Source organism: Protopterus annectens, chromosome 7.part0 (genome assembly GCF_019279795.1).
Source record: "Protopterus annectens isolate FY-2018-M chromosome 7.part0, PAN1.0, whole genome shotgun sequence".
Taxonomy (NCBI): Eukaryota; Metazoa; Chordata; order Ceratodontiformes; family Protopteridae; genus Protopterus; species Protopterus annectens.
Window position 1 is genome coordinate 1,081,098,169 of NC_056739.1, and position 22,290 is coordinate 1,081,120,458.

Below are 22,290 nucleotides of genomic sequence, written 5' to 3' on the forward strand. Positions count from 1 at the left end.
ACAGGCACTAATGGCTGTGGAACCCTTCATAATTTTCCATGCAGACAGGGTTTCCCTCCGGACTTAACCCTTCGTTTATGCCCAAGGTGGTATCTAATGTGGCTTTGAACCAATCCATCCATTTACCAACATTTTTCCCTAATCCTCAGAATAAAGGGGAAAGGATTCTGCACTCCATGGGTGTGCACAGACAGCTCAGGTTCTACATTGACAGAACTTAAACCTTTCAGGAAATCTGACCAGTTCCTAGTCAGCTTCGCTACAGGGGCAGAGGGCAAGGCCATTTCAAAATAAACCATTTCCAAATGGGTACCACACTGCATCCATTTCTGCTATAAACACCATGGAAAACCTACCCCACAGGGGATCAGAACTCATTCCACTAGGGCTACTTCAACCTCTACAGCATTCCTCAGGTGAGTCCCTACCAGGGACATCCTGGAAGCTGCAACTTGGAGTTCTGTGCGCACCTTCGCCAAGGATTACAACTTACATATTTTTTCTAAATCCCGAGCTGGATTTGCCACAGCAGTCTTAGAAGGCCTGCTAGCCAGCCCCAATACTTCTTGACTGCCTCCACCCTTCCTCAGCTGTGGGAATCAACCCAAGTGTGATGACTGCAACATTGAAACACGAAGAACAAAGTCCAGTTATGTACACTTAACATAAATGTAGATGTTCGAGAGTATTCACTGTTGCAGTCCTGGTTACCCTCCCTCCAGCCCCCTGATTTTTCTATTCTTTCCACCTATCCTCTTTGTGGCCATATCTTATGGCAATGGTATTTACTTTTTACTGGAGGCGTTCCACACCATGTAATTGCTTCCTATTTTGGGGGTTCCTGACATTTGGGGCAAGAAAAACTGATGTAATGGCATCGGCTGCATATTTTATACCCCTGACGACCTGATGTCATGGAAGAGGTGACAGAATCCGAAGCAGAAATCCCAAGACTCTGGTATTCGGGCTGACTGAGGGCTACCTGCAGGTGGATAACCCAAGTGTGATGACTGCAACAGTGAATACACTCGAACATCTACATTTATGGTAAGTGTACACAACTGTGCTTTTCTTCTTACCACATCCCAAAAACATAAGGAAGGCAGATTAGCAATCCTGAATTGTCCCTTGGTATATGAGGTATGGATAAAAGGTCTGGCAATCTACTTTTGTTCCTTCATTGCTTAGTAAATGCCATAGATGGTGGTGAACTTTGCAAATTTGTTTTTTTAAGAGATGGCTGCAACTCTTAATTATGGATGGATTGATTTTAATTGTATAATTAGCTTTTATTTTCAAGAGTTTTATTCTCCCCACTCAATTCTGGTGAATACTCACAAAGGTTATTCATTCATCTGCTTCATTATTTTCAAGTTTACTATTGGACTTAAGTAGCACACCAGCTTCATCCCCTACCTTGTAAGCCTAAGAAACAATCTCCTTAGCAAACACTTCTTGGTTTCATAGCTCCTAATTTTGTACTAGAACCACTGGAAAGTGCCTGTTCATTGCTGCCTTAACTATCAATGCAGTACTTATCCTTCATTTCATTTTCTGTGTTCCATCTGTAGTCATTGCAAATTGATTCCCCCTAGATGATTACCATTTTCAGTGTTCTTTTGCTTTTTGCCTTTAATTCACCCCAGTAGGTCTTGCCATTAATCTTTTCCTTTTCTGCCCAATACCTCACTATTATTGCCTCACCACTCTTGTCCAATTGGCTCCTTCCCAAAACTAAACTGTCCCATTCTCCACTTGCTTGACATCCCTTTAGCCCATTTTTATTCACTTGTTCCCCTAATCTTCACTGGCTGACTTCGCCACTGATAGCTTAATTCATTTACTCTCACCTTTTCCCTGTTCCTTGCTGTCTGCCTTCAACTTCTGCAGCACTAGTAGTAAATCCTACTTTTTTCCCCCCAAGCGTCTACTTTATATATCCTCTTTACACACTAGGAACACCTAAATGATGTTCATCGTGCATACAGCTGCAGTAATCACATATGGGTTCTCTGCCGTCAGGCGGTCCCTCGGTCGGCCGAATTCCAAAGTCTAGGTCCGGCGTCGGTTGTTGTCACTTTCTTTCCTGACGTCAGTGCGACAGGGGTATATAAGACACAGCCGACGCCATATTCTTCAGTCTTTTTTGCCGTGCGGTGCCCGAAGCAGAAGCAGTTCGCAAGTGCCGGTCGGCCAGCTCCTGAATTTACGAAAAATTGGAAACCGAAGTCTTCTTTAAAGCTAAGTACCCCATTGGGGAAACTTTTCTTGCCTCAGACCAATGTCAGACAAAGTTAACAATTGTATTTCTTGTGGTAAGCAAATACCGCATAAGGATTTCCATTCCCTCTGCATACCTTGTTTAGGCCCAGACCACGACGTCTCGGGCTGTCGCTTTTGTGCTTTCAATAAACGCACTATTAAGCGTCGGGCAGAGTTTGCCCAACATTATTTTGGTAAAGCTTTTGATTATAAAATGTCGTCGGAGACTCAGACTACCGTTTTGTCCAAAAAACGCAAGGACAAGGACCGACACGTGAGGTCTGCGGTCTCCTCCGACACCACCCCAAAACCGGCTGCACGTGGTCCGGTTCTCAGCGAGACGCCTTTGCAGTCCCTGACTACCGACAACGCTTCTTTGGCGGTGTCTTCTGTACCCGAGACCGCAGGTGCCTCGGCCCTTACTCGGACTACAACCACCGAAGCCTCTGTGAGTGTTGAGTCTCCTAATGTGGACAGGTCCACTTCCACCCAGGGCATCTTTAGGCCCTCATCTTCCTTTTCCATTAAGGCCTTTACTAAGTCCAAATCAGCCATGCATCCCAAGAGGCCTGTTGCTCAGGGCCCATCCCCAGGCCCCATGCTTAAAAAGCAGATGCTTAAAATGGCTGAGGATTTAATTACCCTTATCAGGGGTTCCCAACCCCCTCCAGACAAGAGACCCAGAGTGGAGGAAGATTCTCCCTCTTCTGAACAGGGCTCCATTTTCTCAGAACATTCTGATGTAGAGGAGCACTCGTACTCCCCTTATGAAGATTCGGATGCAGAACAGTCCATTCCTTCTGTATCTCCCCCAGAGGATTTCTCTTTTGGGGAAACCTTGCACACCTTGAGGGAGCACTTCCATTGGGAAGGCCAAGACTTTTCTGATTACAAGAAAAGGCTTAGGGAATTTCTTTTGTTACTTCAACACAGACCACTGGCTATACCTCCTGTCCTGGACATACTTGATGATGTTTACTCGGAGGCTTGTCTTAATCCGGATTCCCTGCCTCCTGCCCCAGTCAAACCAGATAGATACTACAGAGTTCCTAACTCTCACCAATTTCTTTTCAAAAGCCATAATGCTGACCCTGAAACCATTTCTCAAGGCCCCAAGGGAATGAAGGCCTCTACTGCCAAGAATCCACTACCTTCCGAAAGAGAATCTAGATGCTTAGAAAGGTGGGGGGGGGGGGAGGTATACACCTCGGCCACCCTAGCCATGAGGGCCTTAAATTGTCAGTTCCATATGCTTAAATACCAGCAGTTTCTGTTATCTCAATTAAGAAATAAAATGTCTCAACCTGAACAACCAGATTTGAAGGAATTGCAGGATATGATGCATAGTGCAGAACAAGTGGGTAAACACACCTTACAATGTGGCTATGATGCCTTAGAGACCTCAAGTAGAGCTGCTGTTACAGGATCAGTCATTCGTAGACATGCTTGGCTGAGGGAACAAAGCTTGCCTGATCATGTTAAAGCTAAACTACTAGATGCTCCTTTACAAAAGGATGTACTATTTGGTAGTAATGCTGAGGAGATACTACGGAAAATGGAAGAAAAAGCTAAATCTATGCAAACTGTCAAGGCTTTTCTACAGGTACAACCACCTCGTTTTAGCAGAAATTGGCCTTCTAAAAACTGGTCCTTCCCAGCCACGGACAAGCCCCAAAGAGGTAGATACAGGCGCACAAGGGGCAGAGGACAATCTCAAGGATCATATAGAGGCAGACAATGGCAAACTCAAGCACCAAGAGGTGGCGAAGACAGTGCACAACAATACAGAAAACAAACCCAATGACTTCCTCCTTTTCATGCCAAGCAAGTCTCAGCTGGCAGCTCCCGTGGGAGGAAAGCTGGCATTATTTACAAGAAATTGGCATATTATCACAACAGACAAATGGATCCTGGACATTATAAACAGAGGCTACAGATTTCATGTTCACACTCTTCCAAAAATGAGAGGCATGCCAAACCTGCCACACAATCAAAGGGCAGAGGCACAAATACAAATTTCAAAACTCATGGACATGAAAGCTATTCAAGAGGTACCTACTCACGAACAAGGTCAAGGTTTTTATTCCAGACTATTCCTGGTACCAAGGAAAGGAACCGACTGGAGACCCATTTTGGACTTATCCATCCTAAATACATTTCTACTGCACCAAAATTCAAGATGCTCACATTACAGCAGCTTCTTCCCATGCTGGGCAAGGGGTTTTGCCTGGTAACATTGGACCTCAAGGAGGCATACCTGCATGTCCCAATCAGACAAAGCTGCAGAAGATACCTCAGATTTCTTGCAGGTTCAATCCACTATCAATTCTCTGCATTGCCCTTTGGCTTATCTACTGCGCCCAGAGTATTCACGAAATGCCTGGCATCAGTAATCGCCTACTGCAGACTTCATGGGATACAAATTTACCCTTATTTGGACGACTGCCTGATCCAAGCGGACAGCAAGCACAAACTTCTGGAACATCTGGCTTATGCAATACGGTTACTGAATTCTCTGGGATACACAATCAACAAAGACTAACACCATCTCAGAAAATAACTTTCCTGGGTGCCAACTTGAACACAAACACCCAGATGGCCTACCTTACGCCAGAAAAACAGGGGCAACTAACTCAGTACTTCAAAATACTAGCAAATTGTACCAGGCTTACTGCAAGGAAAATCCTGCAGGCTCTGGGCTTCATGGCATCTTGCATTCTTTTAATCCCATGTGCAAAATTGCATATGAGAAAACTTCAATGGTACCTAAAAAACCTATGGTCTCAGCACAGCCACAATTTGGAAACAATAATACCAATAATTCCATGTTTGCAAAAGGAATTTCTATGGTGGGCCCAAGCATGTCAAACAAACACAGGCCTCCCATTCTGCAAGCCTCAAGCAAATCAAGTCATCACAACAGACGCCTCAGATTATGCCTGGGGGGCGCACATGACAGACAGGTGCATTCAGGGCAAATGATCCCAAAAGGAAAAGCACCTTCACATCAACCAAAAAGAAATGCTAGCAGTGATAAATGCAATTACAGCATTCAAGGACCTCCTGCATCCAGGACAATTATTGATAAGAACAGACAACACCACAGTAATGTGGTACATAAACAAACAAGGAGGAACACATTCATACCCCCTGTGCAGACTAGCCATGACACTTTGGGACTTGGCTCTGGAATGGCAAATCGAACTTCAAGCACAGTACTTGCCAGGTTTGGAAAACACGCTGGCAGACAGTCTAAGCAGAAATATGGCAGATCCGCACGAATGGAAGTTGCATCCTCAGGTGTTTACAAAGATAATCCAGGCGTGGGGAAGGCCAGACATAGATCTCTTCGCCTCCCACAGGAATCATCAATTGGAAAAGTTTTGTTCAAGGACCTTCCATCCAAAGGCCTGTAGAGTGGGTGCCCTTTCATTCAGTTGGACAGCATGGACAGTGTATGCTTTCCCACCTCTGCCTCTTCTGCCCAAGGTGCTCTTGAAAGCAAGAGCAGACAGACCGAAGATGATACTGATTGCTCCAGACTGGCCAAGACAGCACTGGTACCCACTCCTATATATATATATGTGTATATGTATATATATATATGTATATGTGTATGTATATATATATATATATATATATATATATATCTATACACACACACACACACACACACACATATATATATATATATATATATGTATATATATATATATATATATATATATATATATATATATATATATATATATATATATACACACATATATACACACACACATATGAGAATGTGTTAAATTATCTAATAATGTACGCAAGCCAAAAAAATGATTGGGGATCCAATCCATTGCTAACTACTGATGTGTTAATAGTGCAGAATAGGTCAGACCATCAAACCTTACTAGCATTAATCTGTAAAGAGAATTCTCAACTTCAGGTATCCTTTTGAATTTTTGAACCTGGAGAGAGAAAGCAAACAGCCTGACTGCTTTCTTGAGTGGTGCTGCACTTCAGTAATTTTTAATCCTTGAAACAAAATATTGGGTAATGGAATGAATGATTTGTTTCACAGCTAGAGTACTTCACACCTTTCTCAAGTGCTTCGTACACTTAAGTCTGTGCTTAGCAGAGAGAATGAGTACTTCATAAAGGCTTGTAATATTTTAGCAGTTAAGCAAAAACACTTTCCATTCCTGTGTGACACTGAGTACTCAAACAGGAGCCTGCTGGAAGTATTAATACTGTGCTCTGATTTAACAGTTATCTTTTATAAAGGCTGCTGTCTTAGTGCAGCTGTAATTTGTTCATCCAGGATTTTATCCACAGTTTGCTTTGTTTGCTTTGAAGTTTTGTTAATTGGAGACGGTCAGTTTTGAATTACATTTGCATGCTTAATTTAACTGTAATATTTGTCCTGGTTTTGACTTACAAACCATGAAATGCATGTTTGGTGCATGCATAGTGTGAGTGAGTGTAACAGTTTATTACTCCTGGTAGGATAGTTTGTCCTGCATCTATCTTTGTGCTGCCTTGGTTATTGATTTTTTTTTTTGTCTTTGACAGAGTTACAGAATCAAAAACAGTAAGTCTGCTGTAGATGGGCTTCAGGGGTGTATGTACGTAGCACACCCATTGTGGGGTATTTTAAATGTCTTTACAGCCATGCAAACCAAGGTTTCACCATCACAGATGTCTACATGGGTGGAAGTCGGTTGTAATTTTGATGTTTCAGAGTGGAAAGGAACATAAAATTGGGGTTTGTGATTTCCTCTTTTCCCGGTGCCCATCAACCTTGAGAAAAGTATATTTAGAAGTATGTGATGTGTGGGAGGGAAACAGTTGTATAGGAGTGCATCCCCTTCACCCCAGAAGACTTAAAAAATCCACATTTTCAAAGTCATGGCCATTCAATTCCAAGTATCAAAATTGTGTGAATACTAAGCAGCATTCTTGCTGGTTAAGGTGGCAGTTTCATTCAGTTTCTGATGGAGTTCAGAAAATATTCTTTTAAAAATTAACCATGCATGATTTTCAATATTTAATGGTGATTATTGTAGTACATTGTACCTTGTTTTTTCTTTTAATGTTTTTGGCTGCAAGTTTTAAAGGTCTTAAGGAGATATTTATTGCAGCCAATTTAAGTGTTATGACAGGTGCATTAGAAAAATAAGTTAGGAAGTAGTGTGCTATTAAAATTAACTTCATGTTAAAACATAAAGCAGTCTTGGTCCTTTGGCCTTACAGCCTTCAAAAGTAGCCCGACATTTTTTGGCCTATGTGTTCTAAATTGCACCAACCTTAAGTAGTCCTCTTAGTATTTTATTCTTCACATCAGTGCACTGTCGGAAAAACTTTCACTCTGAATTGCAGAAAGTGCTAATGAAAAGTTGTAGGCTTTCATCCTTTGTTTCATTTTGCCACTGCACTCATGCTGAGGAGCTGTAGGTCTGCATTATTCATCGGTGCATTAAGTTCTTTTTGTGCTTCTAGACCTGCTGCACATGCATGTTATTAGCAGTCTGTTCAGCATCCTTTATGAGGGCATAAGGCTCCCCTTTTGTATGAATTCCTTAATTTAACACAGTGGTATCGAACCTATGACGCGCCACCACATTTTGGGTGAGACACCAGCGTTCAACACCAGAGTTACCAAAGAAACTGAATTAACAAAAATAAAAGAAATATGTGACCCTGCACTTTTGTATTAAAACTCCACAACAAAAAAGGCATTAATTGATGTTAATCAAATCAAATGGAATGTGTTCCATGTTTTTTTCAGTTCAGTTCAAAATTACTATTAAAAGTAGGGTAATTTTTTGGTGCACTCTTTTAAGCCCAATTATCAGTGTGCATATCCTTTTCTCTATTTTAATTCACTGCTTTTTCTTTTACTTTTATAAAACATAGCGGCACACAATTGGGCTGTATTTTTTAATGAATGAATATGTAGAGAATTGATCTGATGTTAATCTTCATTAATTCTTTACTGATGGGTGTTTGTTCCTTCCACTGGAACCAAGTCGGCCTTATAACAAGCTTGTGCCAGCCAAAAAAACTCTTGAGCTAAGCTTTTACCCACAGTGCCCTTTTCCTTGTTACCCCAGATCTTGTTTGCTGCATAGCTATAAAGACGTGTCAAGCCAGCTCTCAGCTAAGTACTTCAGATTTTTTCATCAAAAATCATTTTTCTTAATTTCCTTGTTTTATTCCTTTAATGTACTTCTTTAGTTAATTGTTAATATTTACCCACCTTCTTAATGTTTTTTCCAATACCGTCTCCATTACCTACTAGGTAATCTTTAAGTACCATTGTTAGTACAGGCCCTTTCTCCCTTACCCTTTGAGGTATTTTTGATACCATTGTTGGTATTCCCTTTCCTTTCTTTTAAAAAAAAAAAAACTTTCATCTATCATTCTTTTAGAGTTTATCGTAGTAGTAGTTGATCTTGTCCGCCGTGTCGGAGAAAAAAGGAACATCAGGTTTTAAGTAAGGTGACCAGTGTGGTCACAAAATTCCAAATTCTGGCACCCACATGTCCTGTGTGTATTGTCTGGGTGTCCCTCATCTCTCAGTTCAGCTTCCATGTATTATTTGTAAAGGGTTCAGCTCTCGAACCCTTAAAGAGAGAGAGAATAAGTTAATTTTGAAGGGCCTTCTCAAAACACCCTTGTCAGATGTTATTTGTGTGTTGGAGGTCTCACCCCCTCCTAGTAAAGAGCACAAAAAGAGAACTCATTTGGTTCCTTCCTCACCCTCTGGTGAGGAGAAGCAGGAACCATGACAAAAAATATCTAAATTGACTTCTTCGGCCCCAGGGCCCAAGCTGGCATCAATGGCACCGTCTTTGGTACTGACTTCAGTGCCATCTTCAAAAATTGAGACTTCGGCACCAGCCACGGCACTGACATTGTCTATGGCACCAACGTTACCTAAATTGATTATCTCCACTTTGGTGTCGTCTTCGCTAATTGTGACCCAGAAACCGACCACGGCACCGACCATGTCTATGGCACCAAGCCTGCCTCCAGTATCTGTTCCATCTGTTCCAGTACCGACCTTAGTCTCTCAGGCTCCAGACACTTTCCACATACATGTCTCTAGTGTTGAGACCTTGGTGCTGATAGACCATTCTGCTCGGACCCAATACTCACCCACGGTGGATCCTTTCTTTGGGCAGCAGTTTAGCCCTTTTTTAGAACGGCCTGACTCCCATCAGGGATATCGACATGATCAACCAGGAGCCTCTCTGAACTGGATGTTTGCGTCTTGTGGACCAGCTGCTGAAAGTTAGAGGGATTACTACACCTTCTACAGCTCCCCTCCCATTTGGAGTTGGGAGTCCGTCTCCACAGACTCCAACATATTCTCCTCCTTTGACCTCCATGCAGGCATCAAAGTCCTCGACACAGACTCCAGTTTTGGTACCCATTTCTTTGGTTCCACTGGTGGACATTACCATGGTTCCAGAGCCAACCCTTTTGGTCTTTGGCTCACTCTGAGCCGGGCCATTCTCGGGATCATGACTGCACTGTGGGCACAGTGACCCCCTAGTACAGCGCCATCTGCTACAGTTCTGGGAGTTCTGACCGTACCTTGTTCGGGCCCATCGGAATGGGGTGTGACCCCAGTTCCGAGGTTGTCCTTCTCGGTTCTGGCTCCCATTCCTCTTCAGGTGAGCCAGCTTTCCAAGCGATGGAGAGAGCCCTTGCCTCTGCAGGCAAACCCTCGGCGTTGGAATACTAGTTAGGTTCTCCCTTTAAGCCACAGCTGACACAAGCCATCGCTTCATGACTTCGAGCGCAAGAGCCTCAAGATACCCTACCGCAAGGTACCCCCTCTTCAGAGTCTTCTTCAGAATCCCCCACTGAATAGGTACCACACAAGAGGAAGCATGTGGACTCCCCTGAGGAGTCCCTCACCAAAGATGTGGACTATGATGAAGGGGAGGGTCCCCATGGTTGTCCACTGATTGTGTCATTTGGAGACGGACTGGAAATCCACCAACCCCTCGTCTGAGGAGTCCGTATTCTTGCAGGCTTTTCGTGCTCGACCCTCTACTGTGTGGGTGACCCTGCCTGCAGATGATCTAATTCAGCTAGTCATCCAGCACAGATGGAAGATTCCTGATGCTGTTGAACCAGTCTGATGGAGGCCAGACAACATTTTATCCCCTCCCAAGCAAAACCCACACTGGTCCAAGGGCCTCCCTGTAGATGCTATGGTGATGGCGGCAGCCACTAGGAAGAAGCTCGCTGAGGAGAGACAGACTGTCCACCCCCAAACAGAGAGTCTCTGGCGGTGGACAGGTTAGGGACGCGAGTATTTGCCTCATCGACCTTTGCCATTAGGTCTTTAAACTATTTGGCACACTTCATTAGGCTTCAGACAGAACTAGTCTTGGAAATTTCTGAAACCTTAACAGGAGCAGTTTCTGAAGAGGTACATGACAAAGTTGCCTTGCAGGTTGCAACCCTGGACTCCATATCCAACTCCTTCATGCGGCTGCGTTTTCATGCTACTGAAGGAGCTGCTTGAGTGACGGTTTCAGGCGTTGTCATGAGACGTTGCACCTGAATGAGCCTTTGCGACTTTGTGGACCCTTTTAAGTTTTCCTTTCTTAACGCTCTAGTGGAAGCTTCTTCTCTTTTGGGCCCAAAAGTGAATCGCATGTTGGCCAGGTGTGAAAAGGATGGCAAGACTTTGTCTGCCGTGGGTGTACATTTTTCCACCCCTCAACGACCCTACTCTAGGAATCGGAGGAGTGGAAAGAGGGTGACACAAGAAATCTCGGCGTCCTTTCCATGACACGTGGCGAGTTTACTCCCCAGGGCAGAGGGGGTAACTCGTCTAGAAGACTTCCCTACAGAGGCAGAGGGGATCTGCCTAACCAGGGGTTCAGAGATTCTTTCTCTGAGCAGCTCTACCAGTGCACCTGAAGAGCGGCATGATTGCTTTCCTCTGGAAGCAGTCTGGGGACGTTTCTCTCTGCACCACTCTGCCTGGCAAATGATAACCACAGATTCTTCAGTGCAGAAGACCATAGCCAGAAGTTACCACATACCATTCAGCGTTTACCCAAGGTCATCAAGACAAATTCCTGACGTTCCACCCAGTCAAAGGGAAGCAGCAGCTCTGGTGATAAGAAAGCTGTTTCAGAAGAGTCATACGGACAGTCCCACCAGACCAAATAGGATCTGGATTCTACTCAAGACTCTTTTTAGTGCCAAAAAAGACAGGGGACTGGAGACCAATTCTGGATCTCAGCATCCTAAACAAATTTTTCAAACATGAAAAGTTCTGGATGGTCATGGTTCAGGCTATTCTTCAGTTTCTGGAGAAAAGACGATTGGATGTGCTCAAGTAGATCTTCAGGATGCATATTACCACATACAAATGGGCAAACGGTCCAGAAGATTCCTTCACTTTCAGCTAGGAGCCGTTCACTACCAATTCCGTGCACTGCCCTTCGGACTCTCTACAACCCCCGTAGTGTTCACCAAATGCATGGCAGTGGTAACAGCTCACTTGAGACTTCATGGATTCTGGATATTTCCATATTTAGATGATTGGCTCCTCACTGCCACCACCAAGCGTCTACTGGAGATGGCTCTAAGCTACACTCTCACACTGGCAGAATTTCTAGAAATCTCGATAAATTGGGGAAAATGCAACCTAAACTTGGAATTTATAGGAGCAACTTTCAGTATGTGTGCTTGTCTGGTCTCTCTCCCAGGTCACAGACTGCAAAGGGTAAGATCCCAACTCCAGGTGATGCTCTGTCATAACCCAGTCTCAGCTTGGGCGGTTCTTCTCCTGGGGTCGATGACAGCGTCAATTACAAAAGTTCCTTTAGCAAGACTACACATGCGACTTCTCCAGTGGCTTCTACTGATGCAGTGGGTATCCCTTGCATCATCCTATCTCCGTTCAAATCCCTATAACACACCAATGCAAACAAGATTTAATGTGGTGGATAAAGCCAGACGAGTTATGGAGTCATCCTTTCTTCCCACCTCAACCCAGGGCCACAGTGACCACGGACACTTCCCTGATAGGGTGGGGGCTTTTCCAAGGGAAGACGGTCCAAGGCACTTGGTCAGACATAGAAGCCAATCTGCATATCAGTGCCCTAGAACTGAGGGCAGTGCTTCTGGCGTTGCAAGCATTTCAGTCTGTCCTTCTGTTGAAGAAAATTGCTATACAGTCCAACAATATGTCAGTAGTCTGGTACATCAACAAGCAAGGAGGAACCAAGTCCTATCCGTTATGTTGAGAGGCCATGAGAATTCGGCAATGGGTGATAGCTTCTGACTGCTTTCTGATAGCAATGCATATTCTTGGGATTTCCAACGTGATTGCAGACAAGCTGAGCAGATGTATCCTACTGCTTCATGAGTGGTCCCTCAATCCAGTCGTGGCTGCAAAGATCTTCAGCCACTGTGGCCATCCCTGCTGCAATCTTTTTGCCTCCCCGGCAAGTCACAAATGCAGCAGCTACTTTGCCCTAATCCCCCGTGAGGGGGAATCCCTGAGGGATGTTGTGATACACGATTGGCCCACAGGACTTCTATATGCCTTCCCTCCCTTCCCCCTGATTCCCCTATTTCTAAAGAAAGCCCTTCATCTGAGAAGCAAAGTAATCCTCATTGCTCCTTACCCGCCACGACAAATTTGGTTTCCCTTCCTTTGGCCTCACTTAGTACAGCAACCATGGATTCTGGATCCTGGATCCAGCTCTGGAATTGATCTCTCATCCGCAAGGGTTGACACACCCCAGCCTTCCCAGTCTCAAAATGACAGCTTGGTTTCACCACTTCCTGTAATCTCCAGGCAGAGTAACCTTACCTTCCCAGTACGTCATATCCTTCTGGCTTCACATAAACCATCCACCAGGAAAATCTGTCTCAGCAAGTGGAAGAGATTCCTTATTTGGTCCCAACAAAGAAAACTGGACCCTTGTTCTTCAGCTCCTATTAGTGTGGTCTTGGATTAATTGTCAGGTCTTCTCCAGTCAGGAGTGGCAGCCTCCACCATTCGAGTCCATTTAGCTGCCATTTCAAACTTCCATAATGGATTCCAAGACTCCGCCTTAATTTCCCATCATTTCTGTAACCCCTTTTTAAAAGGGGTCTTGCACATCAGACCACCCTTCAAAGAACCGATTGACCCTTGGAGTTTAACACTAGTATTGCAGTCCCTGACATGACCACTTTTCAAACCTGCAAACACTTGCTATATAAAGTTCTTATCCTGGAAATCACTATTTTTAGTAGCCATCACTTCAGCAAGACGCATATCCAAGCTTCAGGCCCTGTGCATCAAGTGCCCTTACAGGGTCTTTCATAGGGATAGAGTATCACTCCGGACTAACCCCTCCTTCCTACCAAGAGTTATTTCAGAATTGATAGTTAACCAGACAATTGACCTACCTGTCTTTTTTCCTAACTACTCAAATAAAGGGGAATACTGCCTTCATTTGCTAGATGTACATATACAATTACGATTTTATCAGCACAGAATAAAATCAGTACGTAAATCGGACTAGTTGTTTCCTTTTCAGGCCCTAAATTGAGAGACCCTGTTTCTAAAGTGATCTTATTGAAGTGGTTGAGAAACTGTATATCCTTTGTCTACCAACATAGTAAGTTTTATACCGAGCAAGGTCAAAGCACACTCCAGATCAATGGCGACTTCTGTTGCTTTTCACTCAAGGCTTCAATGGATGATATCTGTGTAGCTGCAACCTGGTCTACCCCTTATACCTTTATTACTCATTAAAATTGGATCTGGTCTCCTGGGGAAGAGCATCCTTTGGTTCAGTGGTACTCAGGAATATTCTTCCATAAGGGCCTCCCAGGACGTAATGTAGCTAGGGACTCTATCCCATCAGTAAGGAGTGAATGAAGATTAACATCATCAGATAAAGAAGTTATGTTCTTACCATAATGATCCATCTGTGTTGTTAATCTTCATTCATTACATCCCACCCACCTTCCCCCTCCAGAGCCTCCTGGAGGATCGGATTGGGTCTTAATCCTGCATTAGGGTTTCTGCTCAGAAAAAGCCTCTGTTTTCCTTATCACAGGCAAACTCTATCTGAGGTAACAGGGAGAAGGGCACTGTGGGTAAAAGTTTAGCTTGAGAGTTTTTTTGGCTGGCACAAGCTTGTCATAAGGCCGACTCAGTTCTGAGGACGGCCCATCAGTAATGAATGAATGAAGATGAACAACTCGGATGGAACGTTATGGTAAGAACATAACTTCTTTTTTCTCTTTGGGTGGGTGGGGGGGGGGGGTGACATGTCAGCAGAGTCAAGATAGGCATTTTCCAAATTTTTGTTACACTGAGCCCAAAAGGTTCGTCATCACTGATAATACCATCAGTATCTGCTGAAAGAGTTATACAGGTTTAACTCTAGCGATCAGGACAGGTGTCTCAAGTTTTGTTAAAGTTCCTTTCTGTGACATGGTAGCTAATAGTAAGTAATGCATCACCTACAGTTCTGTTTACATTTTGGTAACACCTTCATAGTCCTGAAAGGCTGATGCCATAGATGTTCAAAATGTTGCACAGCATTTTCTTTTGTTGTAACTGTGACTATGATACTTGTGCAAAATGTAAACTATTTGTTAATTATAGTATATTTTTATAATATGGGGATGCAGACAAAGTTTAAGATACTGAGAATAACTTGGAGACTTTTAATTCGAGGTTGGTGTACATCTGAAACAGCCTTCCATCTTAAGTGTCAAGACATAAGACAGGTGGAGGTGATTTGTGTAGTGAGGTAGAGGAGATGATCATAGTTTGTCATGTGCAGCCACAAAGGAATCGTACTAATGTGGGCAGACTAGCTGGGTGTTTAATGTCCTTATTTGCTGAAAGTGCCATTGTTGGCATACACACTGTTTCTAATATTAGTTGTGTTTGTGTTTTTCAGCTTGTACCTGTTTAAGCTTGGACTTGCTCCTCAGATTCAAGATCTTTATGGAAAGGTTGATTTTACAGGTAATAAAAATAAAATTAATAAATGTGTGCAAAGAAGAAACTGCCATTCAATGAACAAATGTTGATGTGAAGGGCATACTGTTTTGTTGTTTGGTAAAATATAAACTTTAAGGGAGCCATACAGGTTAGGTTGCCCACAGCAGTATCTAAACCAAGGGACAGAAGTGAATTTTGTCACCAGAATTCTGGTGAGGCTGGGAGTGAAGAAAGCATTGAATGAACACATATATATGCACTCTTGACTATGTTTACACCCCTCTCCCAAATATCTGCTGCACTGGAGGCATGGCTGGGCTTTGGTTTGGCACACTAGGTATTCCTGTTGAAAAGTAAACGTAGCACTTCTGAGTGACCTCCATTAAGAAGATGGAACACTTATGGTGATTCTGATTAGAGCAGGAATATAAGCTGGAAAATGTTTGTGTTCATCTACTTCCATGTCTGTCATGTCAAAACTCTGCTTGAGCCACAGTGAATTAGGGTACACAGATGTACTGCACTGTTCTCGGGGGAGATTGTTCCTGCCCTGGTTGGCAGATAATAGTCGGGATGACTTATAGTGTAGCACTAGTGACGACGGGAAGGTACTAGATGCAGCTAGTTATGATCACTCTATTCTGTAAGTATGGTTGTTAGGTATTGTACAGTATAGATTTCCTTTGTGACTGTACCACAGACTATTGGATATTATTGAGGTCTGGTATAATGTTCAGAGTCGTCTTTCCTGAGGTAAGGATTTTGTCACAGCATTGTACTTTGCGCAGAATTGTGGCATATTGTAAGTGGAATTTTTTTATCAAGTTTGTGAGGACTGAAATGCATTTTTGTAATTGACAGGACATCAGATCGAAGGCAGAGCTGCAAGCACAGCTAGTGCCATTAGCTGTAAGCATGGCAGATGACTGACTGCCATTACTCTTATCTAAATGGTAGCTCTGGTAGTTCTGATAAGGTATACAGTAGCCCATTGTGCTAAAGTCTAGTAGATTTTGCCTTGTTTTTAAGTAAGCATCCCAGAAATGATTTTCTCCATATGGGTTTAAAATGGTTAATTTATGAAATTAGGCAAACCTTTAAATTTCATGGCAGTCTTAGTTTGTAATGTATATTGTTTGCTTCTGTATTTGATTTTTTTTTTGGTTTGTTTACCTTTATGCCCATTGTAACTTCTCTTTGGAATCTCTCTAATCTTTTATAAGTAGTTCTGAATTTGTATTGAGGGATAGAATGTGTAATCTGTCCCTGTATCAAACTTTTACTGACAGTACAAGAGTATGTATTTATTTTTTGTAACTTGACAGTACAAGAGTTTTTTTTGTAAATGTAATGCTTCTTCACTGGCAATTAAGGAAGGAATGAGGTGTACAGATGTGACACTGACATTTTTATAGGTAGTCATATTGCCAAATAGGTAGAAAGGGTGAGAGTGGAAATGAGTGGCTTTAGTCAACTCTTCTTCTTTTCCCCTGCCCCCTTCCCCCAGACAGAAAGGCTGTGCAAAGACTATCGTGGACAGCAAAGCAACTCACACTGGGTGTAGACTCTGACAGCAGCCCAATTCTACCTGTTAAACGTAGCCTTTGCATGTCTACTTCCAAGGATGGCGAGGTGTGTTGGAAGCAAAGCAAGGGAAGTAATGCAAGAACAGGTTTCGAACTTGACACTGGGCAAATCCTGTTCACTACAATAAGTAAACTTCATCAGTCTTTTTCTGTGTGCTTTTGACCCTTGTGCCTTCTGACTTCAAGCCACAGTCATCCATTCAGCCATTATTTCTCCCCAGTTCAATGCAGCCATTTGCATCTCACATCGCCCTGTGGGGGGACAGGATCCTCTTTCTTGTGGTAGTTAGCCTCATGATAACTCACTTTTGGATGGATGGGTGTCAGGGGTGATAGCACAGTGAAATTTTGACCATTATCCAGCAGCCATGAAGAGTGGTGTTGGTAGGTTCATAAGTGGTTACTAGGCATGCTTTTTGGGTGACCACTGAAGGGTGTCGCTACCTTATGTGGCTTGCTCAGAGTTGCCCAGTTAGGGTCTGACTACTTCAGCTTCCAGACTGCAAGTATCAGCTTATTAGTAGCTCATAGCTTTAGTCTTCTACACTAACTTCTAGACATTCCCTATGTGCTACCACATCCTTTCTACTTCACAGTGCTGGCCTTCCCAGCAGCCTGAAGGTTTGTGTTTAAGGGTAGACCCGTAATGTTCTTAAGCCAGGGAGCTACACTGTAGTCCTAGCTGTGCCAGCTGACTATACTGGTAAGGGCAGGATTTTCTTTTGATTATAGCCTACCTCTAACAATGCAGTCATGTCATAGTAGTAACCTGCAGTATCTCTTTTTCTTGCATTTTCACTGTTTTACAGATGTGTTCCTGCCACCAATTACCTAATAGTAACCAAGCACACACCTTTGGTAGTTAGTGCTGCATGTGGCATCCCTGCATAATGGTTGCTGGCATTGCAGTGAACCAGACCACCTCACTTCCCCTAAATGGAGGAATTGACATCAGCAGTTCACTTTTATTCTTTCTGACTGGCCGTTCATTCCTGTACACTGGCGGTGGCTGAAGTTGTACATAATTTGCTGATGTAAGAATATGGCCAAGCAGTATGTGGCTTTGGTTTTGGAGTTGGTTTTACAGAGGACAGAATAAATGAGGGTAGAGTGCTGAAGCCATGGCATAAGTAGGAAACTGAATATCTTTTCAGTTCACTAGCATTGATTTATCTCTGCATATTTAACAGACAAACAGCCTATCATTATATATTAAAAAAACAAGATTTGGACAGTATGTAAATTAATAGACATCACATGTGAAATATCCATTGCCAGCATCAGAACTGTAACAGTAAATTTGACGATCGCACAGTATTGTTATTAAACTAAAGCTTAATAAGCAAAGATTCCATGTACTTAGGACGACAGTAGTCTTACTTTATGGAACTGTCTTACTCCTATGTAATATGTAGCTAACAGTGATTAAAAGACTGACTTTATGCAGTTAGTACATAGCTCCACAGTGTAAGTGATGTGAATGTATAAGCTGATGCACCTTAAGAAGCAGAGATCTCAAATACAGTAAGTGTAGGATAGAAAGAACCTCTAGAAATGCAAGAGGAACCCTGAAGAAAAGTCTCCAGCTTTTATTCTGCAATGTATTGGTTACAGAAAGTAATCAAGTTGATCATAAAGGAGTAACCAAAGTAGTTGTACTGCAGATTATAGTTGCTTGTCTAAAGTGGAGAGTAAACAGGGTAAAGCCTAGCTTTAAATTCAACATGATTCTGAATTATTTTGATTGCGGGGGGGGGGGGGGGTGATTCCCAGGGAGTATGAATGTAGTACAAGTTTATGGTAATGAGAGGTATAGCTGGACTCAGGGTTGTATATAGAAAGGTGAGAAAGTACAGACTAGATGAATGAGTGACAATGTGTTCTCTGGATAACATGAAGTCTACTTTAGTAGACCATGGCAAGGAAGAGAATGAGACTATATGAGGGTTTTTTTTTTTTTTGGGGGGGGGGGGGGGGGCAGCAGGTCATTGGACCAGCACCATATGCAGAAAAAAAATTAATGGTAATTATAGGAGTAAAATTAGTGGACAGAGAGGCAGTAACTTTGGTCTTCCTGTGATGGAGACTTGAGATCCACAGCATGTAAGGGGATGAAGGTAAATGTTTTCATGGCAGCCAGTTTTAGCAGTGAGCTGAGAAGTGCCTTCATCTGTGGCAGGTTTCTGATAGAGTTTTGCATAAAATCTGATTTAAGAGCAAGTCAAGAACCCTTGGGTGGAGGTGAAACACTGTAGTCCTCGCTAATGTGAAATTCATGTCAGGTTAAAGTGAGACTGGGGACAACAGGCATCAAGCGCCAGTGTAATGATCTGATCCCTGAAGTGTTACTGAAAAGTGTAAGGATGACAATGCATAAAAAGTTGTTTGGACAATCAGAACTCCCAAGTCTTATTTGTACATGCAGTAAGAGAGTACAATGTACTGTTTTGTGACTTAACCACACACGAACATGCTGCATACTACACAGCAGGACACCTACTAAGAGATGTTTTGGCTTATCTATATGTCAGAAAAATTTTGATAACCAAGAACCTCAGTTGAAGAGCAGTTTTGTGAAATAATTCTGTAATGCAGCTGCCCAGCAAGTTTTAGGGCGAATTCTGTGATAAAGAAAATGACATCCAGTGCAGCCTGTGTATTCTGCAGAAAGAGAGAGAGGGTTTGTGTGTCTGCACACTGTCTCATTTTATACTGTTAGAAGTCTGGAACTAGACGAGGGTTTTTTGCTGTATAGTTAAAGCAGACATTTAACCTGGTTAAACATAGTGGTAGGTGGGCAGTGAGGGGAGAAGAAGGATTGTATGAGAATGGAATTTGTATGCATTTGGGAGAGTCTGTGCAGAAAGGCCAGAAGAATGCAGCAAAGGTCGTTCTGTAGGCATAAGTGGCCTTAGAGAAGAACATGAGTTATGGGAAAAATTAAATAACCTCTTTTTACGTATTTGGGACTGTAGCAAAAGAAGCGGGACATTGAGCTTTTGTGAAGGAGTTTCAGGAAAGGTAGAAATTATTCTGACTGAAATAAGCGTTTTATGTCTGCATTTACAAGAGGACGGATAATAGATTGTGGGTGTGGGAGGCTGCTTCTAATAAAAACAAGCCTTTAATTACCAGTTTGCTAATTAGATTTTTTTTTTTTTTTACAAATTGTTTCCAGAACATTTTTACCCAAGTTTGTGGCTGTTAAAAAGTGTTTTTAAGAAATAAAAAAAGATTCAATAGCTTAAGTCGAGAAACCTTATTGTTTTGAGGAAGAAGTCTCTCTCACTTTATTGACGGGTCATTGTTTGTCTTTGTTATTACTTTTTTATGCTAATTGGTGTTTCAAGGATCATATAGGATTACCTGACAGCACTGAGGCAGCTTAACTGTCACTGGTAACTTCATATGCCTGTGTTTTAGTCTTAAGTGTCTTTTCCCTGAAAGAAGTGTGCTTGTGCTTTAGTATGCATTTTTAAATATGTTAATTGATGGTGACAAACAGTTTACATACCATTTGATACCTTTTTTTTCTAAAAGACAATCTGGTAATGACCTCTTTGAGGCTGATAGTATCCACAGTGTCAGGTTTGTTTGGTGAGCATCCTGACAACAATCTCCACGTTATACAGTGTTAGACTTGAAGAAATATCTGAGTCTCTATGTTGAAGTGTAACTTGTACTTAAAACCTGGTTGATATGCAACCAGTAGTAATTATAGGATGATAGGATATGCAAGGCAATTTGAACAGAGGCCATGGGCACTTTGCCAATCAATACTCTGAAGCTGTACTATCCCTTTCACAGAAGTCAAGCCCTGTAAGTCTCAAAGTAAGTTTAAGGGTAACCATCCAGTTGTCCAAGCTATGTTTGAAGAATGACGGGGAATCACATTGCTTGACTAGCTGGTAAAGAGAGAGGTGCTTGGGTGAAGAACCTATCCTTCCATCTAGTCTTTATTTCCTGATGTAGGTTGAGATTTCCTGTTTTAGTGCTATCTGTACTGTTTGACTTTTTGAGAAAAAGGTCGTCAAGGATAGCAAGCTCCCTGAGGGGTGTGATAAACACACAAATCCCCTCTCAGAAGCCTGTACAATACTGCGTACAGTGTCAAGGACTCTAGTCTCTCCTGGTAGCAAAGATTTTTGGGGCCAGAGATCATTTTTAAGAATCTGTTTTTTTTTTTTAAAGTTCTTTTGATGTGTCTAGTAAAGTACATATGAAAGGGTGCAATATATTCTATAATTGGTCTGACCAGGGAAGAGTGTAAGAGAACAATGACTTCCTTGGTTTAAAAGAGATGACTTGGGCAATTAATTGGGAGGTATAGAAAGACTTCCTAATTACAGTCACCAGATGATCAAAGCAAAGATAGTTATCAGTCCACATGCCCAGGAATGTAACTACTGATTGACATGACAGTGGGTTGTTATCCATGCAGTTGGTCCAGCTTACAGTCATCAGCAAATCTGGATAACCGGAAATGTGTTATCGCTCTTGAGGTCAGAGAAGTAAATGCGAACAGGTGTAGGCCCTAACACAGATCTTGGGGATGTGGGGGCATAACTACGGTTATCTCCTCATCGAGGAGGCATCGGCAACTCTGACGTGTACTGTTCTTGAGACATTTAGCTATCCAGCTTACCACATGGGGATCAATGTTTTAATGCCATAAGCTTATTTGTGATTCCATCATGTAGTATGATGTTAAAATATTCTGCATGAACAGTGTGCCTAATGTCTATCACCTGTTTGTCTTTCCAAAGAAGCGTGCAAGATTTAGCAAGCATGACCCACTCTTCACAAAGCTGAATTGCTGCAGGTCATTTCTAATCAGATTTTTGATGTTGTGATTTGTGAAGTTGGTGATGATACAGATAAGACTTGTAAGGCTGATGGTTCTGTAGTTTCCAGGGTCTGTGGTGGGGGCCACCTTTGTTCCTGTGGATAGAGCTAGGTTAATTAGTTTGAGGGGATCAGTCAGTGCATGTTTAGACACTATTGGACAGTCTGCTATATTATCAGGACCCATGGAGGGAAGTGATGCTTTTCATTGTTTACGTTTGCACTAGTAGTAACAATATGGGGTGTATCCTGCCAAGAATCCGTTTGGCTAGTCTGCAAAGTTTTGGGCTCCTCCATACACTATGCACCTGCCCACAGCAACACAGCACAGCACATGCTGGTACAAGATGGATGTATAGGTATACAAAAACGCGGAACTTTGCTTTATGTACGCTCAACTCATCAATGTTAGTGTCAGCAATCTTTTTCAGCTATATTTTGAGTGGTAAGTGTCCCTATTCGGTAAACTTCCTTTTTCGGAAGAAAGTTTTTTTTTCTAAAATTTGTTTGTCTGTTTGGAATAGTAAATGTGTGTGAGGTAGACAGAGTCCCTTATAAGACCTCCCATTCGTTTTGTGTGTTTTGTTTAGGGGATCATCAGGATGGGAATTC

At 42.5% G+C, this 22,290-nt stretch overlaps 1 protein-coding gene across 1 annotated transcript in view; it reads left to right on the top strand.

Annotated features, from left to right (window-relative positions):
* The window catches only part of IQGAP1 (IQ motif containing GTPase activating protein 1), a 1,927,315-nt gene that overhangs the window by 380,129 nt on the left and 1,524,896 nt on the right, over positions 1-22,290 (top strand). Inside the window, exon 6 of the mRNA XM_044076373.1 lies at positions 15,204-15,271. Within this exon, the coding sequence (XP_043932308.1) occupies positions 15,204-15,271 (68 nt within the window). The remainder of the gene's footprint in view (positions 1-15,203; positions 15,272-22,290) is intronic.